This window comes from Nipponia nippon, unplaced genomic scaffold, assembly GCF_047370975.1.
Source record: "Nipponia nippon isolate SJK-2023a ecotype South Korea unplaced genomic scaffold, ASM4737097v1 scaffold_6, whole genome shotgun sequence".
In the NCBI taxonomy this organism is placed as follows: Eukaryota; Metazoa; Chordata; class Aves; order Pelecaniformes; family Threskiornithidae; genus Nipponia; species Nipponia nippon.
Window position 1 is genome coordinate 70,365,896 of NW_028262380.1, and position 26,755 is coordinate 70,392,650.

The window sequence follows — 26,755 nt, forward strand, 5'->3', positions numbered from 1 at the left end:
ATCACCAAGACACCGACAGTACCTACAGAGAGGGCTCCCCCCGCTTTGTGCACGGGCGTGACGTGAAGCAGCGCTTAAGGCGGCAGCAAAAAAAAAGGTAAAATTCTGTAGAAAAGGGGTGGCACCGCCCCGTTCCCGGCAGGGGCCCGAAGCCTCACCCGGCGGGCCCGAAGCCCCTCGCCGGGCGGGCCCGGGGGAGCCGGGGGAACTTTTTCCCCCCCGGAGGCGGAGCCGGAGCCGGAGCCGGAGCTTTCCCCGTACCTGCCCCGCTCGGCCGGGCGGGGCGCCCAGAGCCGCCGCGGCGGAGCAGCGCCGGTGAGTGCCGGCCGGGCCGGGTGCCGCCGCGCCGCCCGCCGCAGGTGAGGGGGCGGCGGGGGCTCCGGGCGCGGCCCCTCCTGGCGCCCGGCGGCGGCGGGGCGGGGAGCGGGCGGCGGGGCGGGCCCGGGTCCCGGGCGGCGGCCGCTGTGGGAGCCGGGCCGGTCGCCTCGGTGGCTGCGACGGGCGGGGGCCGCGGGCCCGGGCCGCGGTGGTAGCGGCCCCCGGGGCGCTCGGCGAAGGGCGGCAGCGAGGCGGGCAGTCGGGTCGGAGGGGCCGGTCCTGCCGGCTGCGGCCCGGCCGCGGGGCTCCCGGCGGCCGGCCTGCCTGCCTGCCTTGCTGCAGGGGCAGCGGCTGCGTCCCGGCCAGGTGCAGAGCTTGTCTGCTCAGAGGAACGCAACGCAAGCAGACCCCCGCGCCTCTTCGAGGCAGCAGAAGGCCCGAAGGAAAAGGGTTAGCAGTGGGGTCTGCAGTGGAGATCCCACATCCCTATGCAGAGACATCAGAAAAGGCGCCCGGGCACCTGCCTGGCAGCACTGAGGGATTTCTCCGAAGACGGCTCACCTTTGCTCGCTTTCACTGCTGCCGGTCACGAAGGAGATGAACTCTGTACTGCTGGTGGACGTGTGGTCCTGCCGTGCCACAGGTCCCTGAGCGCTGATGCTCCTGTCCCTTCTCTCTCCTGCCTAGGAAGAGCTGTCCTCCCCTTCGCAGCTTTCCAGCCTGCGCCTGTGGGGGATTGATGTGTGAATCAAAGCAGAATGGATCGCTATCGCTATTTCATCTTTGACCAGAGGAACATGGTCGTGCTGGGGCTGTTCCAGATAGCCTTCAGCACCGTGTGCGTCGTCAGCGGCTTCATAGACGGCGTCTTCAGAACGGAGTCTCAGCTGGGCAAAACCAGAGCTCCCATTTGGGCTGGGATGGTAAAGTTGCACTATATTTTCTATGCTTTGTTTTGTGGTTTGGTTTTTTTGTTTTTTTCCCCATGGGTACCTGCTAGTACTCAGCTTGGGGGTGGGAGGGAGGCCAGGACTTCTTGCCAGCTCTTCCCTGGTTTCCTGCTTTGAACCCAGATAATAAAAGTTTCCTTATCGTGGTGTAGGCAGGAGAGTGCAAGCAGACTTCCCTCTGAAGGAGCTAAATAAAAATACGTTTCCACTGGATAATCTAGAAAATGGGGCATAGCGGCAATTGATGGGGATTTTTTGCAGAAGCGTAGTGACCACAGAGAGGCCACCGAAGATTAGGAGGGGAACCCCCATCTACCCTAAGGCAGATGAACATCTGGGTGATGATCTGTGTCCGGCAGCACGGTGCCGCTAATTCTCTGTCCTGCAACGAGGAGTGGGCAGCGGGCATCCTCGCTCCCTGGCCTTCAGTACCCTGATGTTACTGTTCGTACCCCGGTGAGCCGTGCCGCAAGGCAGCTGGAGTGAAGCGCTCTCTTCCATCCAGAGGCTGCCCGTCTCCTTTCAGTAGTATCTTTCTTCCATCTACAAGACGCATAAGGACTTGGGAAAGCAGTGTGCATTTTAAGCACTTTAATCGGACTCATTGAAGCAGTTTTATTATTTGGCCAGAGCCGTAAAGCCAGTCGGAGGATTGCTGCCTGCTGCCGTGGGGGTAGCGAGTGGGCAAGATGCATTTCACACCGTGTCCTGCCTGCAGGAGATGCTGCAGGGGAAAACAGAAGAAATCAGCTATTCTCTTTCCATTTCTGACCCAACAGTTACTCTGATCTAAACCTTGAAAATGAGGGCTTTTCATCTGCTCTGTAGCAGTTTATCTGCCAAATCCAATACTTGTCTCCCAGTTACCAACTCCTTTTGTGCTCTGCAGGTGATGGGAGTCCCAGGCGTCCTGGCTTTGTTTTCCTCTCAGAGGAAGAATCCAGTTCTCGTAAGCCCGGGGGGGGGGGGGAGGGAGTTGTGTGTGTCTGGGGTGGGGGCAAAATATTGTCGGGGCAATGAAAAACAGTTTTGGTAGGGAATGAGCTGGCTGGTCCTTCTGCAGGATTGAGAGCTTATTTCCTCGAGTTATCTTCATAAAAGCTGCTCCATTCCTAGGCAAAAGGAGGATGCAGTGTTGCAGCAGACGAGCTCTGGCTCTAATAACAAGCAAAAATCTGTAAGAATGCTTGCTTTTGACCGCGTTTCTTTTGGTGTTCCTTCCTGTTATTAAAAATTGTGTACACCAAAATAAGAAACAAGCTAATGGACTTGCATTTCCTGGGCAGGTCTCTCCAGCCTTCTTCGAGTAAACTCGAAGGGGGGATACTGTTTATAAGTAAGAGATCTCTAAGAACAGAGTCTTTGGGTCCAGCTAGCACCTGTGACTAAGATTTGGAACGCAGTTTTAGCTCAGAAGTTCGAAACCTTTACTGGTCTGTGTTTGGCTTCCCAGTGACTGTTGCTACCGGGTACTTTTTAGCGTTACGGGAGGTCAAAGGCTAGTACCTACAATGCTTGCTAGTACATTTTGTCTATATTAATTGCGTGGATTTGACAGAGGATAGTTTTAATTCCTGCTCCCCTTCTTTTTCTCCTTTAATTTCTCTGTCTAGGTGAATGTGCTGATAGTTGCCTCCATAATCTCTTATGTTGCTATCCTCATCGTAATCGTTTATAGCTCCCTCACACTGAACTATGGTGAAGAAGAGGACCTGAGTTCTGCCCCAGTCCATGTTATCCATACCGTAAGTATTGATATTATGCTTATTACTAGGGAACATGACTGTCTTAATCTGCAAACATTACTAGGCATGACTGGTAAACAAAACCAGACTTCCAGGGTGCCAAAATTAAGAGTTTGAAGTGGCGCAGGCAGCAGGGCACTTGTTTACAAAAATTTGTGTAAGTCTACAGTTAGGTGCTGAAAACCACAAAACCCATGGAGGGCTAGATAGACATTTTATAGCTAGCTCGTGCCATTCGCTGCTGCTGCAGCAGCATGGCTAGTTATCGGTGGCTATGTGAACTAACGCCCGGCTCACCTGGATGCCTGTTTGAGAAGCAGCTGCTTGAGAGCAACAGCTCGTCCCCGGAGGCGTGCACGCTGCTTATGCACCTAAACACAACACAGTTGGGTTTGCTGCTGCTGCTGAGTGCAAAAGGGTTTGGGTTGCGCCAGGGAAAAATCATGGTGCTGCTCAGGAGAAGGGGTAGGTGCTGGCTGTATCCCTGGCCTGGTCTGAGACAGCAATTGCTAGGCTCGAATCCTTTCCAGCATGCACCTCCGGTAATAAAGTTACAGCAGTTACAGGTCAGCTGGTTAAAACTGGGTATTATTTCAAGTGTGTCCTCCAGAGTAAAGCTGAAAAGAAGGAATGAGTTAGCCCTTTTGTACCTCAAACCCGGTACAAGTGATGGCTCCCTGTGGGGATGAAGACACTCCAGGTAGATGAAGCTGTTCCATTAGTTTATTACAGGACAAATTGAAATGTCAGGCTGCTAAGGTGCAGTACAGGAAGAAGACATTTCTCATATTCAGTGTGAAGAGAAGCAGCCATTCCTTGGGTTTCTGCTCGTTGTTAAAGCTATTTCCAAACCTGATGCTGTTGCATAGCGTCTTATATTTAATCAGAAACCTTATTTTACTGCTTGCTCTTTTACTGTTTGAGGTTCACACTTGGCTTGTTTTTCAGAGCACAGGAAGAAAAGCGTTAAATAACACCGACTCTGAATCAATCTATCTCCTACGATGCAATCGCAGCATTCTTGCAGTCATTACAATATGTTTTGGTGGAGAGCTTCACTTTTTGAATATGGCTTTAACATTTCTTTTTCTGCTTGCAGAAGTTCGTACTTAATAAAGTAGTCAAGGGGGCTAACGTAGCCATGCTAGCTGCATCTCTCTGCAGTGCCTTTGTTGTGCTGGTGATGGCTTACTTGGGATGCCGGAGTCTTCCACGTTGCTCGTGCTACGATAGCGTAACTGGGATGGTGAGTGAGGAGCCCAGGGCACCCATTTATTTGTACCGAGTGTGGGTAGGAGGGGGAGAAACTGGGGAGAAGATGTGTTTTTCTTCTGTAAACCTAACCTCAGCTCTACCTCAGTCATCCAGGGCTAATTCTAAGAAATTAAGTGGATGTTAGAAGGGTTTTATACTTTTTGTATTTTTCCTTTTACTACCTCCCTCTTATTTACAGTCTTGTCCAAGACATAGCATAAGTTATCTCTATTTTCCAAACCATTAGTGGTCCAGCTACTGTTGTCCTATTTCCTACAAATTCCTGCTCTCCTTAACAACTGCTCCTTCTTCTCTCACTCTTAAACCAACGATTGCTCCTGGTACAGCGTTTCAGAGACTTACTGGTGCTTACACACCAGGATGCCTTATCCCTAGAACTACAAATTCAATAATAAAAATACCGCCTGTACCAAGTGTGAAGTGTATGGGAGACGACGCACCACATTTTACTGCTAATTTATGAAGACTCTGCCTCAAGTGGTGGGGCACACGCCACGTGTCTCTGCTAAGTGAGCTCGGTAAATATCAGCTACTTCTCTACTAAAGTAATTCTGATGCTGTATTAAATGTGTGCATCTGACCATCTCATTTGGTAAGGAATTAATGGGTACAGGTTACAAGGCAGCTGTTCTTGACTAAAGGTACTGAGTGCGTAATGTGAGGCTGCTTTAAACTTTCAAACTAAAATTTGTTAGGAGGAGTGGACTACACAGACTTTTAAAATGAGTTCAGGTATATCTTCTTGAACAAACTCACAGATGAGGTTTTTGATGGCGTTGTTTCATTCATAGGAATGGTTGCAACCTAGTGAGGACCAAAATCAGGCTGTGGAGATGGTTTGCGCCGTACAAAGTGAGTAACTCTTTCCCTCCGTGTATTTGGATATTCACCAGGGATGTGGAAGGAACATCCTGAATAAGCTTTACATCCCAGGCCAGAAGCCTGATAACCAAAATACTGCCAGCCAAAAGGAACTTGGGATTTTGTGCAAGTGTCTAGACCAGGTTTAATTGTTTCCTCTCTGTTTCCACTCAGGCCCTGGGGACAGAATTTTTAACTTCCCAGATCGGTTTCCAGCCCAGGACTTAGATGCAGAGGAAGACGCATCCAAACCTCCACCATATATTAGAATGGCTTGAAAAAGCGGTTGAACATTTTAAAGCTCCTAGTCTGAAAAGGTGGCAAGACAGATGTAAGAAGTTCTTCATCTTCAAAGATGGTTATGCACTTTTCCTTGGCCTTTTGAAAAACACACACAGAAAGAGAGAACTATTGAATGCCCAACGTTCAGCAAAGATGACAGTGCAAAGGGGAGGATCTACAGATCTTTTTGGGCATTCAGATTTTGTATAGTTAAAATACCTCATTGCCTCTGGAAAGCGCAAGCATTTTTTCCTCCAGCTTTTGTACTTAAATCATGTTTTATTCCACTAGAATTCATTATGCAATTTGTCTAGCAGTGCTAGCCTTAGGCATTCAAATACTAAATACAATTCATTAAAAGAAACTGGTTGTGGAGTATTTCCGCCCTCCAACTGCTGTCTCGATTTCTCCCCCTTGCCCGATGAATTATGTGGATGATATGATAGTGGGTGAAGGATAATGAAGGACCCACTTCATTACTGAGCTTCAGAGTGCTTTTCCTTTTCTTCTTGGCAGGGATGGGGAGCAGGTGAAGTCTATGGTATGAAGCCCTGCCAATGCCATTCAGGTACCTCTGTCAAAATGTGGATTCTGTGGGGTGTACATATGTCGGTACAATTAGTTTTAGTGCTGAAGTGTAATGCTAGAGTGCAGTAGGAACTGGAGTTGCGGTAGCTCCCCTTACAGAGTAACTTAGATACTCTGAACTCAGTTCAGGTTTTTCTATTTCGACTTTGGGGACTGAAAGTTTAAAAAAATGCTTATTTTGGGGCCCATTCTGCTAAAATTTATTACAGAATTAGACTGAGGTCCTCTGTTGGAGATTCTCTAGAGGACCTCTTGGTCCTCTAGACCAAGGAACTACAGCTTCTAGTCAGCTTCCATCGTCTCCTGAGCTGCATAAAATTCCCATATCTACTTTACGATTCACTTGCAGGTAGGGTTTGAGGTGCCTGTCAAGTGAATGTCCTGCCTGCAGGCCTTGAGCATGAAGTGGTAGATTACTTATCCCACTGTGTCAATCAACACAGCACGATCATTTGAACAGGGCTTGGAAAGTAAGTTCCCATCTCGAGGAAGTGGTGTGAGTAGTAGGATAAGTCATGCCCACCATCAGGCATGTAACTCCGGGAATGATCTCAGGTAAGATTTTTCTTATTGCAGCATATAACGTGCCTTTCCTCTTCCCAGGAGAAGAGGGAATTAAATTGTTCTTGATTTTTTTTTTCTAGAAACTGAAGTCTTTTTCATAACACTAGTAAAGGGACTCCGACACCTAAATGAACTGTACAGACAAAATGCCAAGCAGTCCTCTGAGTCTGTGCTTATCACACATGCACATAAAATGCCCTTGGTTCCAGAACAGCTTGCCACAGCTACATCATCAAAAATTAGCATTACGGTATGCAATTAATCCTGGCATATGCAAGTTAGCAAATCCTGTGCAACTTCATAGTCTCTTGGGGTTGGTGAGGTGCAGAGATGGACAGCTAGTTTTTATTGAATTATTTGTAAATTTCCTAGGACTAAGCATCTTCAAATTTTGAAGAGTTCATATATGAAGATGTTTTTCACCTTTTGCTGTAATCTCGGACAGAAAAATACCCTAAGCTGCATATTGAGGAAGTCCTAGGGGACTCTGGCACCCCTTTGTACGTAAGGTGCTTACCAAATGTCTCCGTTACTGACTTTAACCATTAAGATTACTGATGGCTGGGCTTATAAAGAAAGGTACTCAGACCAAGAGAGCAGCCCTAACCACCGGCCTCCCTCCGCAGCCCTCCTCTGGTCACACATCGCTCTCTCTGCTGCCCGGCGTCGGCCGGGGGAGCTGCCCCCATCCCTCGGTGCTCAGGCCAGCGGCTTAACTCAGGGCTGCAGGTCCTGTTCTGGCAACTGCAGGTTTGACTACATGCCACAGTAGCCAAATTCTTTCTGGCTTTGCCTCTAAGTACCTTCATGTGTTTGCCTATGCCAACCAAAACACAGCTGGTGTCATTGCAGATGTCCATTTGAAGGTATTAATGTTTGAATTACTATATTAAAGTAACTAACTCAAACATTGTAATTCAAAAAGTGATGCTGTGCCTTTTTCTCTGATATAGTACCTGTCAGCAAGCATCAAAGCACCGAGCGTGACTGCTTTCCCCATCCTCAGGTGCTTCTGGCATAACTCCAAACAGTCTGCAATGAAATGTTGGGGTTTTTCTCCTTGATAAACTGCGGTTCTCATACATTAAAAGAAAGTAAGACTCCCTGAGAGGTTATTGTGATTGCTAATAGCTAAAAGCGGTGTGGCTTTCATTCTCCTTCAGTCTAAACCAGATTGTGCCTTTGAAAGGAGAAACTTGCGAGAAGTAGTTTGTTGCTAAAATACACTGCTCAGCCACTGCATCCTTTCTGGGTGGGAGCTACGGTCCCATCCAGAAATACTCTTCTGTAACTAGTCGTTACAGTATGAGATGGTACATACTGAGTATAATTCAACAGCATTTGACTGCTGGTCAAACAGCGCAATTTGATTTTATTGCGAGCACGCGGAGAATACACGTCACTACTCCTTGTTCGAATGCGGCACTGTTTCCGAGGGCCCAGTCATTCCTCCCGGCCAGCTTTGAAAGCGGTTGATCAGCGGCATTTAGTGACAGGCAGACCTCTGCTGGTGTGGCAGGTACTCCTTTGGCTGTGAATGAGTGTGTAAAAGAGGAGTATGGTCTATGCTATTTCTAAATAAAAATGTATGTAATTGATTCAGCAGCAGCTATAAAGCCCTTGATGGCCATGTTTCTTTTTGCAGTCATTCCAGTGGTGCAATCGCAGCACCGCTATCGCAGTACCTGCACCTAAGATCACATATAGACACACAATTTCAACAGTTCTTTCTACAAAAGGAGAGTTTCTGGAAAAGAAACATCTCCAATATGGAAATTGGTGGAAACTGTATACCAGTTTAATGTCACTCCCTCTAATTGGTTAGCATTGCAGAAGATATATTCCTGATTGCAGCTTCCAGTGCTATATTTAGTAGCCCGTTCCACGTGCTAGTTACCGTGCCTTCCCAGAGCCTGCCCTTATCTCCAGGGACATTTCATGGTTTGCGTCACCCCCCAGCTTTCGCTGATGGAAGTCAGACGGATTTTTATTTTTTATGCAAACACACATCCATAGCACCTCCAATAGAAACGGCCTCATCATTTGTTCCCCACAGACTTTTCCTCCTTGGCAAGATCCCAGGAACCGAGCCGACTTCCCTTTTCCTTCCCAGCACTGCAAGATTTCCCCTTCGGGGTGGGCGAAGGCCCGTGGCAGTCTGTGTCGAGGGGTGGTTGTAGCAGCGGGTACACCTCAGCACTGTGCCGGCAGAATAAAGCAAGCGAAGCCCAAGGGAAAAAACAGACATTCCAGGTTCCACCTGAGCCCAGAGCTTGTTCTGCACCAAAACACCCTGCACACGGGTGCTGCACCTTACTCACACACACCTCTTATGCTTCACCGCTAAGAAATGGAAATATCTTGTCATTTTGAAGAGGAATGATAGATGCAAACATGCCTCAGATCTCCTTGAGGCCAAACATCCAGCTCTTTTCTTGGGTGTGTTAGAAATTGTCGATCTAACCTGAGCAGCCAGCAGGCAGGACACCAGCACCTTGCTTTTGATATGGGTTACGAACCCCGGTTCTGTGGTCCCGCACAACAAAATTACACAGACACCAAGCACTTCGTGCTCACCTTGTGTTAGCATTGTTTGTATTAAGTCAAAGATGAGGCATTTATGTCCAAAAACATTTTTCTATCTTGGGTAAGCTTAGCCAAATGGTACCCTATTCCCCAACACACAGAACAAGGTGCACAAAATCCCGGGGCTATAAAAGCGAAGGCTGCCAGCCCCTCCATTAGCAGTGGCCAGAGTTAATCACAGGGCATAATCAGGTTAATCAGGGAAGCAGGTTCTGTGAGTTAATGTTTAACTAAGGGCAAAGTATTTGCTGAAGCTGTTTCTGCCACAGAAAGGGCTAGAAGGTTCTAGGGAGGAGGGGAAGAGGAGGGGTCTTCATCATGGTGAGGATCAGAGAACCATTTCAGGTATGTTTTTGACAACTAGCTTGCTTGGGATATTATTTTTTTTCTAACTTCGCTTCCAGTCTTGTAATCCAACACTTATATGGCATTCTCTGACAGGACCATTTTGCTTTTTTCTCAGCCTCGTTGAGTAATATTAATGGTTTCAGAACGATGTGGTGTGCGCTGGACGCTGTTTGCTACCAACACGCGGGTTTAGCCCCACTGCTGCCTATCTCTAAGGCAGTTTGCAAGCTCCAGGTAGATACGGTTGGTGCGGTTCCTCCCCTGTGCTGCTGGGCTGCTCGGGGCCAGGGCAGCAGCAAGCAGTCGTCTTTGCTGGGCACAAATCTGTTTCCCCTTTGCTAGCAAAAGGCAGTGAGAAGCCCGGGGATAAAAATCATAGCTCTGTGTGCTCTGTAGCCCTGCCTGTTCTAGCATGAAGTACTTACTTAAAAATTTAAGTCAAACTTAACTATACGTAGATGAACTGGCCTAAAATATTTTGTGTGGGGAGTAACTCCAAGAATACATAGTTCCTGCTCATTAAAGAAAATATATAGCCATTTACTCCACAAGGGTACTGGTTACAGCAGAAAAATTACCTGGCTTGATAAATCAAGAGTTTCTCCCCAAAGCCTTTGCTCAGTCTCCGTGGCTCTGGTGCAGCAGTTTCTTGCATCAGGCTCCCTGGCTGCTTCCTTTTCATCCAGCAACCTGCGGTCCACGCAAGCGTACTGCCAGCCGCTAGGTAAAAGCAGGCTAACGAAGAGCCTTAAAAGAGCTGGGAAAGGACAGGAGGAGTTGTAATTGAGCAAAATACAGATACATTCTGAAAACAGAAAGGGGTATTGGCCTGCAGCTGAAAGGAGAAAGGTTTTCTTTTCTTTTTTTTTTTTTATAGTCACAGAAAACGCACCTAATATAACTGGAGCATGGCATATGCTTTTTGGAGTCAGTCTACATGATTTCTTGATCCTTATGGGTCCCTTCCTACTTGAGATTTTTCTATGATTCTGTGATTCTCCAGCTTGTAAGTATGGGGGAAAGTCCTTGGACTTAACTCTAACTTGAGGAGGGAAAGCCCGGCAAAGCAAACAGCATTTCCCAGCCTTCCCTAGCAGCTTTTCTGTAAAGATAGCAACTGCTGTGTCCTGCACCTCTTCAGGTCAATCTAACTGAAACACACTGTAAAACTACATAGCTTCGCTTGCACCTTTGGAGCTGTTGCAGTAATGCCTTTTTTTTTGGTAGTTAAAGCTGTAACTGTAGTTGTAGCTTCAGTACTACCAGAAACGTGTGCGTTCTCTTTAATTGCCATGACATTTATATGTCGTCTTAATTAAAAAAAAAAAACAACTTTGGTTTATATTTCACTTTTCATCTTCTGACTTCCGTCCACTGCATGTTTTTAAATACATTCATCACATTTTTTTAAATCATTATTAGTTGCTGTATATATAGTGTTTATACTGAAACAGGACATGCAAATATTGTTAAGCCCTTTCCCCCCCACCCACTAACCATGAGCCTGATTTAGGATTATGGCTGGCGTTCTCATTTGCCAAGTTCTTTGTCCTAACCGTGCCTCATAGGAGTCTCTTCTGTGTCTCTCATTTTGCCTTGGGCAGGCAGCCTAGCAGCTCTAATTGACCAAAGTCTGTGCTACATGGAATCATAGAATGGTCTAGGTTGGAAAAGACCTTTAAGATCACCAAGTCCAGCTGTTAACCTAGCACTGCCAAGTCCACCACTAAACCGTGTCCCTAAGCACCACATCTACATATCTTTTAAATACCTCCAGGGATGGTGGTCAAACAGCCCTTCACCCATAAAGCCCGAGAGCTGGAGCTTTAAAGCAGCTGCTAGCGCTGGACTCCCACGAGTGTCGTGTACCACACAGTCACCTCGCTGCCGTAACAAAAATTTGTACTTGTGTACAATGCGGCCCCCACAAAGTGTTGCATTACGTTGCCAGAGTATGCATGCTTATGATGCCAAAAAAAAAAAAAAGTGACTATATATATTTTTAGGTCATCATTTTATATCTATAGAATGTATATCTTATATATATATATTTATATATCATCATCTATCACCATGCATAAAATGAAATATACCTATTTAATGAAAGCTGAAACTTTTGAAATGAGTTCTTTCACTTCAGATGCAATTTGAGAAAAGCACAACTACTGCAAGCCTTAGAAGCCCATCACAAGGGCTGCCAACGTTGTGCTTTTTAACAGCAGCAGCACAGTGACTCAGATATTAGCTCGGTATTGAAGTTAGTACTTCATGGTAGTAATGAGGATGAATAATCACATACAGGAACTTGAAAACCCCCTCTGATTAGCAAATGTTTTTTTATCTGCAGCTGAATCTTTAGTTGCTGAAGCCAGGAGCCCTTCATTGCCTCTGATTTATGAGTGGGTTAAAAATATCTTGAAGTAAATGGGAAAGCTGTTGCATGTATTTTAGGGTCAGTTTAATCTTTTTCTCATTGTGTGCCCTTCCTGGACTAAGCAAGGCACCGGGGGACGGAGGACTGCAAAGGACAAGAACAGCAGCACCCCTGAGCCGTTTGTTTTCCTGCACAGGGGTGGGTGTGAGGAGCGTGAGGGTGATCAGGCTTTTACTTACGAGCAGCCAAGAATGTCAACCTGCACCTCCACCTTTCTACAATGGCCCCAGAGCCGAGCCGGCCTGCCCCAGCCTCGGGGAGGGCATCAGCTTAGGGGTGTCCCCCGGGTGGGTAGGGGCTGGAGAGCATGGCCGGCCACGCTTTACTGGCCAAAAGAAAAAAAACCCCACCCAAACAAATGCGTAGGAATAAGCATAAGGGCAAGGTCTTCTGCCAGCTTCACTTGGCAGGACTAAGCTTTGGTTGATTTTTTTTTTCTCCCCCATCAATGAAGGCTGAAGATGGGGTTTAAAGCGCATTGAGCAGCCTGCACATTACCGATGTCCCGACATTAGCCTGCTGCCGCACAGGGAGGGGGGAACACAAGGGAGCTGAAGGAAAGCCTCTCCAGCTCCAGGGGTCTGCATTCAAGGTGACGGCCGAGACTCAGACAGGCCGCCTGGCCACGGGAGAGGAAAAATGGTCTTCAAACACAGCCTCTGCTTTATGATGCGTGATTTAGATGCACAGTATGATGTTTTTAAAAATAAATAACTAAAAATAGTCATTAAGAGGGAGTTTATCACATTGCCTCATAACAGAGCCTTTTTTCTGCCTGTGACCTTCTCAAAGAGGCAATGCAAACAGTAAAAAATAATCAAAAAAAAGGAAGTACTGAGCTAAGATCATGGTCTTATGACTCTTACTTTTCATATGCTCACATTCACGCTAGTTGCCTCTTCCCTTTTATTTAATACCTCTGTGTGTGTGTGCGTGCACGTGTGTATGAAAAAATACAAGCTGTAAACACACAGGCTCGGTAGGCTCCACGTTGTTGTGATTTTATCATTGTGATTTTGTGTGCTTATGGGCATATATCTATGCAACACTTCTCCGTTTTTTTCAGGGGTTTGACAGCATCTGAAACACAAAGCCTGTTTAAAAAGGAGCTTATAAGCTGTTACAACGACAATACTTACCCTTTTTTTTCAATTTGACACTCTGTATACCTCCTACTGAAAAATATTAGTATTAGTAGAAAGAAAAAAAACCCACCATTATCTTCCAAAATGAAGATCTGACTATCTATCTAATGTACTGCTTTTACTCTCAAACACAGAGACAGGGCTGCTGCTTTCAGCTCACACTGCAAGCTCTTTGCAGCGCTCTGAAGAAAGAGCGTTAGTTGTTTTAAACCAGGCCCTGACGTGAATTGACTGTACAGAAAGCTGGATTATGATGGGCAGATAAAAGAAGAGAGAAGCCCCTTGAGCTCTTCAGTGTTGTCAAAGATAGTTGCTTTGCCTTGATTCACTGGGAGCAAGTAACTGCCTGAAGATTCTGGTGGGGTGGTTGTTGTTGCTTTTAACCGTGTAAGCAAAGTCTGTTTTGAACTCCATCTTTTGATGGCAACACAGACCACGAGACCCAAGTGCACCCTACAGCTTTCAAAATAAGACACAAGCAGACAGGAATCCAAAACAGGCACCCCCTCACCTTTTTTTTTTTTTTCCCCCCAAGATGGCCCATTTATTTCAAAGCCTATCTTATTATAAATAATTTTGGGGAAGAGAGAACAGGCGACTTACTTCTTTTTGAGTGTTTGATGCTGGCAATACCGGCTCTCATACACCTGATAGTAAAGTGAGTTGCAAGTTCTGCTACCTAAAAAACCCAACAAAAAAAGGGGGTGGGGAGAGGGGGAGTGCAGCATGCCAGTTGTTAAATGCCGGGTGCCTGTCTGCTGGGTGGCTTTCCGAGCTGAGGGCAGGCCGAGCTGCTATAGCTGCCGTAGCTGGAGGCACTGAACAGCCTTTTCCACTGCGGTGAGCGCAGCCCAAGCCTGCACGGCTTCAGCTGGTACTAAGGTAGACTCAAACAGCGTTTACGCTACGCAGCCTGCTTACCCTGAGGCTCTAGCTGACGTTCTCGCTCTTAGTTGCAACTACAAGCCACGTCTGTGGTCAGTGGTCACCACTATGCATCAGTCCCCAGGCCTCGCTCACATTGCATCAATTCCAGGTTGTTTTTCAGGGGCGAGAAGGGCGGGATGGGGAGAGGAGTATGAGTTTCTCGAAATGATCATTGGTATTGCTGGGAAATTTGCTTTTCATTCATTTTAAATGATTAGCTAAGTATTCTGTCATTCAGGGTTCTCATTAACCAGAGGTAATTCAGCAAAGGCATGTACTGTTTTCGTACATGTAGGTAACATGGCGCAGGATCACGCACCTCAGTCAGCGTCCCTGGCTGGCTAGCAGCTTTTACGTGCCTTCCTTTGGGCTCTGGAAATACCGTCCCGAACTACAAGGAGCTGCCTTCAGCGAGTGCTTCAATAGGTGTCAGCCTCCGCGAGGCGGGTTTTGCAGCTGGGAGGCCGTACAGAGCCCAGCCAGGCCCAGGCCGCCGCTGGAAAGCAGCAGCCATTCTTTCCCTCTCAATGTCGCCTCGCAGCCCCGGCTGACGCCGCCGTTCAGCCGGATGAGTGAGAGGCCTCCTGCGTCAACAGATGGGGGGGGGAAAAACCCCTCCTCAGACTCCAAACAGCGTGTTTTTGTGAGTCCTACAATAACGCCCATTTCTAATGTTAGCTGCAACTTTAGATTTAAGATTACGTGTAGGTTTTGTGTTGATTTGCATGTAAAACCAGACTGCCATTTTAAAAGTAACATTACTATTGCTTTAAAAAGATGCGTGGATCTACTTTTTAATCTGGGAATCGAGACGTTACGAAACATCGGTCAATGGCCTTGAAAGCAGGACTCTGACAAAAGACCATTAGAAGTATATATTCTGGTGGAAGCGAAAATGTTCACCAAGAGGGAACCGGGAATATGATTTCCAAGGAATTTTATAAAAGCAGCAAGTTAGTAGATGATCAGTCAGGGAAAATGTTAGTGCAGGATTCAATTTAAATGACAATTATGCTGCGTCAGACAGGATGAATCAGGTAACAAGGGTCTATGACCAGCTGCAAAATGGAGGAGCTGCCCTCTGAGCGCATGATCGAATGTTACGGGCGACAAAGACAAAACCAGCAATTTTTGGCCCGCGAGTGATCAAAGCCACAGGCAAGCGTTACACTGATCAGTTTTGTCTTTATGCAGTGCGGCGGTGTTTGAGGGAACACAGTTACTGATGTTTTTTCTGCTGTCCCGTTTTGCCGGTTCCAGGTGGGGAAGCCCTCCGTGAGTCAGAGGTGAAGGCGGTAAAGGTCAGCGAGGGAGCAGGAGGCAGGGCTGCCTCCCCTTCCGCTCGTGTATGGACTCCCACATGGCTCCTTCTCATCGCAGTCGGAGCTTAACTGATTTTTTAGACCATTAAGCCATGTTTTAGAGATGAAATAAGATTAAAGTGACAGATATTACTTTCATTAGGGGTCCTCATCTATTCTCACTACATCTGGAAAGCTGTCTTTTAAAATTATTGGTTTATAAAGCTGGAAGAAATGGTTGGAGCTATTCCGGCTTTCAAATTCTTTAATGACTATGTACTTTAGACCCCTTATGGGATCGCAGTTTTTTGCTTTGGGGAGATACACATAGAAACCCCCATGTATTTTGATGCTTCTTAGCTATAGTGTCATGATGAAGGCACGAGATGGGCCATAAAAAAACCCCCACCCAACAAGAAAACCCTCATGCGCAACAAGTATATGCGTGAATACCAGGACACATCTAGAGTTTGTCAGCCTCTTGCCTTCCCGAGTCGAAAGTTGCTTTGTTCCTAAGCAGTTTGATGAAACAGCTGGTGTCAATCTAGGACAAGGGCTCACAGCTGCATCACACTGTTGGTGGCCTCCCAAGGTCCCTTCTGGTCCTTCCCAGGGTCCAAGAGCAGAAGGTATACACAGTCAATAGACGCGTTCTTCTCATCGTTCAGTAGCATTAACCGCCTGTGTGAGTACTGATGACTGCAATCATACTTAAAGATGCTAATCATCTCTAGAAGGTGTTTTACCTTTTTGTTTTTAATACGCTAGTAAGTATGGAACTAGAAGAGGAGCATAAGTAGGACAGTAGTGAAACCGTCTATAACACAAATGATTTGAGAGTTCCTTTGTGGGGAAAGGGCTATGATATTTACCAAAAAGCCAACTTAATTGGAATTGAAGCCTTGCTCTGTGTGCGTGTGAGCGCACCCATCTGCATGTGTACACGTATGGAAATGTGCAAGACTGCCTTTTGAGATAACAAAGAAGTCCCACCTGGATGTGAGGTTAAGAGCTTTTATTTCTGAATGAGGTGAGACTAAGAGAAGAGTAATGGAGAAGACTCTTTCTTGACATGTATTCAAGGGTCAGTAATTCCTCATTTTATAACTGTTGCATCACTTCCCATTCTTCTGGAATCTGAAATAAATCCTGAACATGCCTCTGAATCATCAGGTGGGTGCTTCAGATGCTCCAAAACAACTCAGAGCCATCACAAGAAAGCACTGACAGTAGTCCAAGTATTGTGACAGTCTTTTACAAAATTGTCACCCACACAGAGAGAAACTAGAAACTCTTTTTCTCCCTTACAATTTTTTTTTATGGATTTTACCATAAGAAATTATATCATCATGCCTAGCATAATTATTGAGACCAAGTGATAACAGTTTGTGGCAAAGCCAGTTTATTAGGTTTCTGGGATTGTGTCTTGCCCTCCCCCCAACACATACAAAATAACCCAACTTCACAATTTGGTAAAGTGAAAATACATATACAAAGTGTTCAGTACTTTTGACATCAATTTTGTGGGCAGAACATTACCACCGAAAGCCAGGAAGCACGCTAAATCCTGCATTAATGACCACGTTACCTCTATGGCAGAACCATTAAAGCATGCTTTGTGCTGAAGATGAAATTACATACTTAAGACACTGTTTCCACACAATTTTAATGACATGAGGGCCCTTATTTACAGGTTATGAATAACTCAAATAAAGCTAAACAGATTGGCAGACGTCTGATATCAAATTTAACAGTAACATTGTAGCTACATAATTTCCTTACCTCAACCCCCAACCTGACTGACTTTCGAACTCTTCATTCTGTCTTTTTTATTAAAAAAAAAAAAAAGAATGTTTGCTGACATCATACTTATTATACGAATAGTTAAGATGGATCCTTTTGAGAAAAAGGATTAAGGACATGAGTGAAAAACAAATCGTTCAAGAGGACTGTAAACCATATTTATTTACAATAGTATACACATAAATTTAAGATCAATCCTTTTCTTAAAAAATAATTAAGGACACTAGTGTTAAAAAGCTGATTGTTTCTGAAAGGACTGTAAACCAAATTCTAGTCATGTAAGGTTCAGAGTGAATACAAAAGTTCCCTTCTACAAATGTTTCCTAAACAAAATTACTGTCACAGTTGTAGCAGCTTTATACAGGAAAAGTCTTACCTTTTGTTTAGATTCTTTTTAAACATCATCTTAATCATATTAGACCAAATGGAATGCTCTTTCTAAATCCAGAAAAAAGTCAATGCATTTTTCTTTCGTCAGTATAACTTGCAACAGAATTACATCTTATTAATTGTAATAGTTTAAATAACATTAGTTATCTTGTTTCAATAATTTGTTTCTAATGTGAACACTAGGGTGGCAGCTTCTGAACTGGCCCTTCCGTTTAGTTTCCAGTCAGCATAACACATTACACATTGCAAATCAAAAAAACCCTTCATTTTTACTTCAATTCCTTTAAAAACTAAGTCACAAAACATTGTTTGACATGGCATATGAATGAAGTCATAGATTGCATTCTATGGCTTACATTTCACTTTATGTAATTACGTGCAACCTAGCACCATTTTTATTATGAAACTTGACCTTCAGACAGAACTGAAATAACATGGTTGCCGTTATGAGAACACAAAAGAAGATGGTTCTAGAGGAGTAATTTCCCTCATCTGACCCCACCACTAACTCACATTAGCAATGCCAAAGATGCCCCGCATACAGCCATGACGTTACACAAGCAGATTTTAGCTCAAAAATCTGTAAGAGATGATGATGTATTTGGCAGATTTTCTCCATATTTCAAGATCTAATTTATTTTGTATTCAGAAATATTTTAAGGAAGTCCCATATTCCTAACATTGTGTCCTAAGCATTTCCATCCGTAAAATATCAAGTTGGTTGTAAAAAGCTTTTTCAAAAAGCATTCATCATCACTAAACCTCCGACACCCCATCTCAGAAAACCACTACGCTTTTGCCAACTTCACTCAATCTTTTATGTACTTAAAGTGTTTTTACTTACCCTGGGACACTGAACTCAAATACAGCATCTTTAGAAATAAGTCCTCACTGAAGTTTCAGTGAAGTCAGAGAAGTTATGACCAGTTATAGTCCCAAATTTACCCCAAATCCTGTGCTACAGTACTTGCCCTAAGAAGGAATGCATAGTTTAGTTTTACATGCTAATTATGAAAAATCAATGAAGTTTTAAGTAGCAAATAATTGTCTAGCGGTAGGGACAAGTTTGTCAATTCTCTTAGCATTGCCATGAAGAAACAGATGAAGTTTACAGTGGAATGACAGGCCAAAAGCTAGCAGTTTGCACCTACAATGACAGCCCAAACTTTATCTGACAGTCCTGGTTTTTCTTTTTAAAATAAAAAGGTACTTGCTTAGCAATTTGCTAGCAATCACCAAATATTCCTTCATATACCAAAAACCTCCCCACTCACTGACCCAAAAATCAAGCTGCCTGGCTGTCACAAAACGCTTTTTCTCCTATATTACTCCAATGCAAGTAGCTAGCAAAAATGTTAGTAAACTGGCTTACTATGTATAACCTTACCACAAGCGATGAAAACAACCTCAGGCAGCAAGAGCTCAAGTAGAATTGCTTTGTCAAAACTTCACTTGAAAGTTTACTTTCCCGTGTATTTATAGTGAAACTTCAGTAATTCAGAAAGTACAATTACAAAGTGCAAGAACATGAGATGGGCACATCTACACCAGAAAAAAAAAAAAAACAAACAACCCACATTAAAGTGCCAAAGAGATGCCCTATAATTGCTACCAAAACCTGGAACTTTGCCAAGATCATAATTTTGAAGCATTTGCAAACAAGACAAGGTGACAGCTGATAATAGTAAGATTTAACACCAGCAGGACATGGCAGGTTTTGGTTCAGGCTTTATATGTATTTCATTGCGATCTGGGGGTTGACTAAGCATTAGTGGCTTGTGACTTTTAAGCTTGTGAGCCAGTGTCATAAATATGGCCTCCACATGGTCATTGTCATTGGGGTTTTTGGCAGAGGTTTCAAATAATGGCATACTGTGAGTATCAGCAAACTTCTGGGCCAAGTCCGTAGGTACCTGAATAGCACTCCTCAGGTCACATTTATTTCCAACAAGAATCCGTGGTATATCATTGGCAAGAAGGTGTTGTTTGCATTCCTCTATCCATGATGGCAGACTGTGAAAACTGGCAATGTTTGTCATGTCGTATACAAACACAACAGCATGTACATTCCGGTAATAATGCTGCACCATGCTCTTTCTGAAGCGCTCCTGGCCTGCCGTATCCCATAGCTGGATCTGAAAAGGGAAAGACAATGAGAGAAAAAAAGTGTTTTATTACTCATGTTGGAAAATAATACAAATTACCTGTAGCTAAGGAAGTCACACGATCACTGAAATCCACTCTTCTGAATTAATCATACTGGAAAGTTTGTGCTGAAGAAAACTGTTGCTTTTACACAGTTTCAGAAACTTTTGCTTTCAGAGTTGCTCACAATTGAAGCCAGGAAGAAACGATGATGCAACTTGAGCACAAATATGAATTTCTGAAAGTTTATTGGAGGATGCATTCTGTAAGATTTTTACAAAAAAAAAAAAAAAATCCTGAAGTCCTGGCAATAGCACTGTTATTTCAAATGACCAACATGTATTTCACAGCACAACTCTCGGCTGACATGGGTTTTTTATTGCCAAAAATAACGTTATCTTCCCCAAAGTTTTGTTCTTAGCATGAGGTTAAGTGCCTATTGTGGTACTATATGAAAGTAGGAAGAAATCAAACCATGTGCAAATAACACCGCCACCAAAAACAGGACAAAGAAATCTTTCCCTGCAGTTTATCTATTGGAATCAAACCCTCCTGTGACAAACCTCTAACTTAAGCTTATTTAATGATTAAGCTAGGACCACACTGTGGTTTGTAGTATCAAAGCATGCATAAAAGGAACAAAAAAATAATAATAATAATAAAAAAAACCCAAGCATAAACCTCCTGTTAGCTTAACACACTACTATTGTTTCCAGGTACGCATCATTCTATCCCAAATAGACTGAACATATTTGTTTGAAGCCTAGTCAGTGTAATGGATAAAAAAAAACATTCAGAAGAACTGAAATACTTTCAAACTTCTCAGGTCCAGATTAAAATGAGAGAAAACAAGCCTTGAAGCACAAGCAGATTTAAGCAAGAACTAATAAAAATTCTAAATGCATCTCTCATCCTGGTATAATGGAAGCTCGGAGCCCTCAGATGCGTAGAGTACGCTACAGAATTGTGCGCTTATTAGACACACTGGTATTTTTAACGAACTTGCTCTCCAGGAGACGTGGGACTGCGATATATAGCAGTCAGAGCCCGTTCACCTACAATGCTAGGTTAACTGCACGCTGTCAGAAATAAACCAGTGTGTGCCTCTATCACACACACCTTCGTGAGGGTGTTAACATGGAAAGACAACATTCGATTTCTTGGGTCAAAGCTGAGTCCTAGGTTCCCGTCTGTCCTGTACAGCTGATCCCTGACGGCTGAGGCAGTCTGACTAGTACTTCAGCTTTTAACTTCTGAGCAGGAAACGTCAGAAAGAAACGTTTCCTCTCTGGAAATGAAAGGGGAGTTTTTCTTCAGAGTCAGAATTCAAGGAATATTAAATGTTCTGTAAACAAGGAAGGCAAATTTAAAATTCAATCTGTTCCCATGAAAGGTACAGCTGATATCTTCTCTTGATGAAATTGTTCTCCCATTACCATAGTTATGCATTCCTTTGATCCAAACGTTTCCATAAAACTTATTTAGAAATTGCAAGTGTCTTGAAAGTTGCCTTGTTTACCATTTTTACCAGTGACTTTGATATTAAAAAAAGGAAAGCCAAGTGCCAGGGAAATTTGCTGATAGCAAGAAGCTAAGATGCATCACTGACAGAGGAGGATTACAGTATCACATACATTTTTTTTGAATGCTGGAACAGTAGAAATAGGGTGAAACTGAACAGAAGCAAATGCAAAGTAGTGATAACAGTGACTAATAATAAAGACTTTTCCTATAAACCCAGGATTCATCAGTTTGGAAATTATTAAAACAGATGACGATCCAGATACACAAGTCAATCACAGGATGTTATGAATCGCTAGTGTGATAAGTGTGAAGGAAAAAGAGTTAGTGATGTTTCAGGATGGTGTGACTTTTTCTGCAATATTATGTTCAACCCTGGTTACTCATCCTCGAGAAAAACTCAGTTTGGAGCAGGTGGAAATGGCAGTTACCAGTTTCATCGGGGAACCGAGAATTTACATGAGAAGATCAGAACAGCTTGGCTTCTGTAGTCTAGTCCAGTTATCTGCAGCTTCTGATCCACAGACTTACAAAGATCCATGAGCTGCTTCTAAAAGGGTCATTAAGATTATTAAGAAAAGCAAGGCAAGTCACCCTAGCCTCTGATCGCAGAAAACGGTAGTCAGTTGCAATCCATCTCAGTTTAGAGCAAATACCCACTTTTTGCCAGTGGTATTATGCTCTAAACACAATTGACTGCATCTCCGTGGTCTGTTAAGGGAGCCTAGACAATCAGATTAAATATAGGCACCGAAGTTTGGGTAAGAATCATTCACCTACCCAGATGAGAGATACTTCTAGTTCTATGTACTTATAAAACATTATGAAGTCAGGAGACTCATGGGAAATTTTCATTAATTTGGAATTTGACAAATTAAAGAGAGAAGAGAGAAGCACAGACTGAAGTAATCCTTATGTTCAGACAACATGTTAAGGAACCACTACAGATAATCTTGGAATCTATATCAAATTAACTTAAAGAGGGAGCTCATTTTCACAGGCAGCCGTGATCTTATACTTCTCGCCCCACCTCATTCACAGAGCAGAAATCAGTCATGCTTCAGTCAAGCACAGATCCGCAAGTGTACTGCCAGCCTTGGGTAGAGAAGGGAAAATTAAATTAAAGGTTTACATATCTTCCAAGTTAAGGTTAAACTACAGTTCCTCCTAAATTATACTGACATGCAGCTTTCAAGCTTGAAGGGTATTATCTCAAATTTAAAATGTTAATATTCTTGGCATGGAATCATTTGCACTGAGAGGCAAATCCTTTGCCAAGATTGAAAATTTCACACTTTAGAAGTTTCTTTTTTCCTCTTACCAGGTAAACTTGAGGAGACCATCCCATTTCTGCCCCCCCCCCCCCCCCCCCAATATTTGCTCTACTGAAAAACAACACTGAAAATGTTCTCTTTAGTAGATGTGCATTGATGAATTAACATTAAGATTACTGTTTCATTATTAGTTCAATACCATCCATCTTCAAGGGAGCACATTTTTTATAACAGCCCTTTAAAATGTGTGATTTGAAAACTTGGTTTAACAGCATAATTCAGCTAATAAAACTGGACAGAATCACTTTGTCACACTCCCTAGGAAAGACAAATGGTACTTAAATAAATTGACTCAGCTATCACCTCCCACTTTCTGACTCTTTTCTGTGGATCCAGAAAGGTTGTTTTCTAAACAAGGACTCCCTTAGCATGCATGGTGTATAACACACTGGTAAAAACATAACTGGCCTTTAATAAAGATAAAATGGTAAACTATGTCTCCTTTTACAAGATGTGGGAAAAAAACCTGAAGAGCTCAAAGGTACAGAACATGATGTTTGGACTTTCTTCTTTGAATTTCATTTGCATCCTTTGCTCTTTTAATGTAGGTCAGTAAGGAGTGACATCATTGTTTTCTTCGATTTTCAATGCTTGGATCAATTTAGGAAGAGGAAAATTTAGAATGCAAAAAATTCCTTTGTTGAAAATTTTAATTTATTCATCACATCTAGGCATCAGTGTTTCATATGAAGCTGTTAGCCTACTGTACACGCGATAAAGGAATACACTTGTCTCTTGGAATTCTACACAATTCCTGTGTGGGAGACCCCCGGCGAGAAGAACTGTGCTTGTGTTCCTGCCAGTGACACAGCATTTTTCCAGCTGCGAGGGAAATGCTCAGTACTGTAGCAGCACAAGAATGACCATCCAGCTGGCTGGGGGAAGGGAGAAGAGAGAAAGAGAAGACACTACTTCATAATCTCCTTCAATGCAAGAGGAAAAACTCCTCTGCTCAGCAAGCCCTTCAAGGCACAGCAAGAACAGAAGTGATTCCTGGTTCATCTGAGCTTCTCTCTTTCCTGGTTCAATAGGCATTGCTGGAGGTCACTGCTACAAGCAAGAAAGGTGAAGAGGAGTGAGAGGAGGTGGCAAAACCCAAAAATCAGTGCATACTTGACGACACGCAGCATCCCCCTAAGAGCTAGAGTCCTGGCCATAATGATAAAAGTTTATTCCTCTTAAAGCTGAAACAGAACTTCCCAGAAAACAACATGTCTCAGAAGAGCCTCCTTCAGTTCTCTGCCTCCCTCAACCAGAACTGATATATTCAACAGGTAATATTCTCAAGAACGCAGCAAAACAACCTACCACAACATATATAACAAAAAGGCCACAATAACCTATGTGAAGCATCTCAGAACTGTGGATTAGGCTATATTCTGCTTCACTTCTCTCCAACAAAGGCCGGGCATAATCCAGAACTGGTGAAAATGCCAGTCAATAAGATGGTGCTGACAAAAAGATATCCCTCAGGGGGTTCTCTCCTCTGTCATGGACAGCAACAGACCAGAGAGTACAGAATCTCAGCTATCAGCCAAAGCAGTGCTGTTCAGTGGTTTTATAAAGAAAAAGAGTAACAAAGACTCTTACTCCTTTTTCTTTTTTAGTTAAAAAGAAGGATATGAGGTGAAAAAAACCCAAGAGAAGGAAAGCAAATGGACTTAAATGCCCTCTGCAATTTCTTTAATCAGTAAGCAAGGAAAAACTATAGCTTTCAGCTACATGACTGTAAGCTGTAATTACAAAGCCTGGTGATAATAAACGCAAAAGTACAATTCCAAGACTGCTGTTACTCCCTTTTTCTACATATTATTAAACTTCGCTCATAGAAACAAACTCTAATGCAGAAGAGGATTCCGTTTAAAACCATGTTATTCCTAGTAAACAAACTGCATTTGTAAGCAGCCAGTAGTCTAATCTGCAAATGACTGTTAGGATCACCACTAGCATTTATGTATCTACCGGGCAGACTAGGTATTTTTAATATACTTATAAAATTTGCTTTACGGTACAAAGAAGGCAAAACAGCATTTTTCTCCTCCCATCCAATTTTTTACCAAATTTAGTTCTGTAAGACTAAGCTTTAGCTAAACCTATCATCAGAGTAAGAAAACAACAGTTAAATGTGAGCTAGGTATCCAACCTGTCACTGTCCAGTTCTGTACCACATTTGCCTAAACATGCAGCAATCTTAACAGAATCCTAAAAAAAAAAAAAAAAAGTGAAAGTTGTAACACATTGCTATCTGATGCAGCAGTTCACTCCTGAACAATGCTCAGTTTCTTAACGGGACATTTTTAAAGCAAAATGCTCGTAACAGTGGCATCTGCATAGCTTTGGGGACACGAAGGTTACGCCAATTAAGTGTGATCTTTGATAAACACAGAAGCAGAATTTCTGGGAGGCAACAAGCTGCTGGTAACAGGCACAGCCAACACTAAAAGACTGGTACATAAGAGATCTACCTAGAAGTCCACTTTAAGGAGAAATTATTGATTAACACCTGCCAAAAGCTGCGCAAAGGTTTGGCCTAGGGCAGAAACTTTTCATCATCACAGAAACCTACCTAGTAATTAAATTTCCGACAGGAGCAAGGCAAAATAGTTTTAAACAAAGTTGCGGAGCAGATACAGCCGAGGCCACCGGCAATGTGGCACAGTGGAACTGCTGGGGTGCGGAAGGGTGACAGGAGAGCCTAGGAACCCTACCGTGCAGCACCACACCTGCCATGCCGGAGCCCTGCACCAGGCCCCGGCTGCTCCCTCCTGTCAGCAGCTGGGTCGGGGCCCGGCCGCTGCCCCCCCCGGCCGGGCGAGGCCCAGAGCGGCCGGGCCGCCGGCGGCTGCTCTCAGGGCGGAGGGAGGCCCGCACCAGGCCGCGGCGGGCAGCGCTCCCGGCGCCGGCGGCCTTGCCCGGGGGCTCGCAGGGCCGAGCGCGGCGGGGCGGGGAGGGCGGCGAGCCCCCGTCCCGGCGCCGGCGGTACCTTGATGCGCTCGCCGTCGATGGTGACGGCGCGCTCGCGGAAGTCCACGCCGATGGTGGCCTCGGTGCGCTGGGGGAAGCGGCCGGCGCAGAAGCGGTAGGTGAGGCACGTCTTCCCCACGTTGGAGTCCCCGATGACGATGATCTTGAAGATGCGGGAGCGGGCGGGGGGCAGCCCGCCGCTGCCCGTCAGGCTCAGCTCCAGCGAGGACTCCAGGTCGGCCGCCGCGGCCATCATCGCTCCGGGGGGCCCGGGGCGGACCGCCTCGGGGCCGGGGACGCGACCGCGACCGCGACCGCCCCGCTCTTCTTCTCCTCCTCCTCCTCCTCCTCCTCCTCCTCCTCCTTCTTCTCCTCCTCCTCCTCCTCCTCCTCCTCCCTCCCGCGCGGCGGACGGGCACGCGCCCCGCCGTCCGTTAACCGCCGCCCCGGGGGAGAAACGACTGCCCACAGCGCGCGCCGCCGGTAGCGCGGCGCCGCGACACGTCACGGCACGGCCCGCCCCGGCTGGTCCCGCCCACCGGTTGGGAGCGGCCGCGCGGGGAGATCTCGCGAGAGCGCGGCGCTGCCCGCCCCTCTCCGCCAATCCCCGGGCCCGCGCGGGGTCGGCGGGCGCGAGCGGCGGCGGCGGCCGCCGGGGGGAGCCGCGCGCCGGGGCTCGGTCCCTGAGGCGGCGGGCGGGAAGCGGGGCCGCGCTGCGCGGGGCGGCGGGCGAGCGGGGGCGGCTGTTCTGTGGCGGTGGCTCGGGCACCCACCAGGCGTGGGACGCGGGGCGGCCCCGCACACCCGGCCGGCCGCCCGTGAGGGAAGCGGGAGCGGCCTGCCCTTCCCTCCGGTGCCCGAGGAGCGTCTCCGCCGGGGGGCGTGTGAAGTGTTCACGTTGATGACGAATAAAGACAGACGAGAGGCCTAACTGGAGTGCCCGAAATAACAGTCATGGAATCGTTGAGGTTGGAAAAGACCCGTAAGATCATCGAGTCCAACCGTTAACCTAGCGCTGCCAAGTCCACCACTAAACCACGTCCCTAAGCACCACGTCTACATGGCTTTTAAATACCTCCAGGGATGGGGACTCAACCATTTCCCTGGGCAGCCTGTGCCAGTGCCTGAGTACCCTTTCAGTGAAGAAGTTTTTCCTAATATCCAACCTAAACCTGCCCTGGCGCAGCTTGAGGGCGTTTCCTCTCTTCCTATCGCTTGTTACTTGGGAGAAGAGGCCGACCCTCACCTCGCTACAGCCTCCTTTCGGGTAGCTG

The 26,755-nt window shown here is 45.4% G+C and overlaps 2 protein-coding genes and 1 long non-coding RNA gene across 9 annotated transcripts; 2 read left to right on the forward strand and 1 right to left on the reverse strand.

Moving 5' to 3' along the window:
* Positions 1–182: 182 nt before the first annotated feature.
* LOC104015979 (uncharacterized) lies at positions 183–6,227 on the forward strand. Of its 4 annotated transcripts, XR_015699647.1 has the most exons (8): positions 267–359; positions 1,006–1,241; positions 2,158–2,217; positions 2,882–3,013; positions 4,113–4,259; positions 4,615–4,806; positions 5,080–5,140; positions 5,324–5,393. XR_015699647.1 is itself a non-coding variant. In XM_087736319.1 (7 exons), the coding sequence occupies exons 2-7, from the start codon at positions 1,077–1,079 to the stop codon at positions 5,425–5,427; spliced, it is 669 nt and encodes a 222-aa protein (XP_087592445.1). In that variant the 5' UTR covers positions 183–315; positions 1,006–1,076; the 3' UTR covers positions 5,428–6,227. The 4 variants fall into 4 exon arrangements, 3 of the variants coding, with proteins under 3 accessions (XP_087592445.1, XP_087592443.1, XP_087592444.1); XM_087736319.1 differs by lacking the exon at positions 4,615–4,806 and having other exon boundaries at positions 183–315; positions 5,324–6,227; XM_087736317.1 differs by lacking the exon at positions 4,615–4,806 and having other exon boundaries at positions 5,324–6,227.
* An 8-nt stretch (positions 6,228–6,235) lies between these two features.
* On the forward strand, positions 6,236–24,298 carry LOC148051549 (uncharacterized). Of its 4 annotated transcripts, none has more exons than XR_015699649.1 (3): positions 6,236–6,833; positions 6,956–9,514; positions 23,066–24,298. It is a non-coding gene; the product is annotated as an uncharacterized LOC148051549 (long non-coding RNA). The 4 variants fall into 4 exon arrangements; XR_015699651.1 differs by having other exon boundaries at positions 8,640–9,514; XR_015699650.1 differs by having other exon boundaries at positions 6,236–6,574; positions 6,664–9,514.
* On the reverse strand, positions 16,710–25,834 carry RAB33B (RAB33B, member RAS oncogene family). The gene is made up of 2 exons (XM_087736316.1): positions 25,501–25,834; positions 16,710–19,652 (listed from the first exon to the last, which is right to left on the reverse strand). The coding sequence occupies exons 1-2, from the start codon at positions 25,735–25,737 to the stop codon at positions 19,209–19,211; spliced, it is 681 nt and encodes a 226-aa protein (XP_087592442.1). The 5' UTR covers positions 25,738–25,834; the 3' UTR covers positions 16,710–19,208.
* Between the last annotated feature and the right edge of the window lie 921 nt (positions 25,835–26,755).

Excerpts from the sequence above, each read along its gene's own strand:
- RAB33B (XM_087736316.1), bottom strand. The coding sequence starts at position 25,737 with ATGATGGCCGCGGCGGCCGACCTGGAGTCCTCGCTGGAGCTGAGCCTG. Across the intron at positions 19,653-25,500 it reads TCGACGGCGAGCGCATCAAG|ATCCAGCTATGGGATACGGC; the intron begins GTACCGCCGGCG and ends TTCCCTTTTCAG.
- LOC104015979 (XM_087736319.1), top strand. The coding sequence starts at position 1,077 with ATGGATCGCTATCGCTATTTCATCTTTGACCAGAGGAACATGGTCGTG. Across the intron at positions 1,242-2,157 it reads CTCCCATTTGGGCTGGGATG|GTGATGGGAGTCCCAGGCGT; the intron begins GTAAAGTTGCAC and ends TGTGCTCTGCAG. Across the intron at positions 2,218-2,881 it reads AGAGGAAGAATCCAGTTCTC|GTGAATGTGCTGATAGTTGC; the intron begins GTAAGCCCGGGG and ends TTCTCTGTCTAG.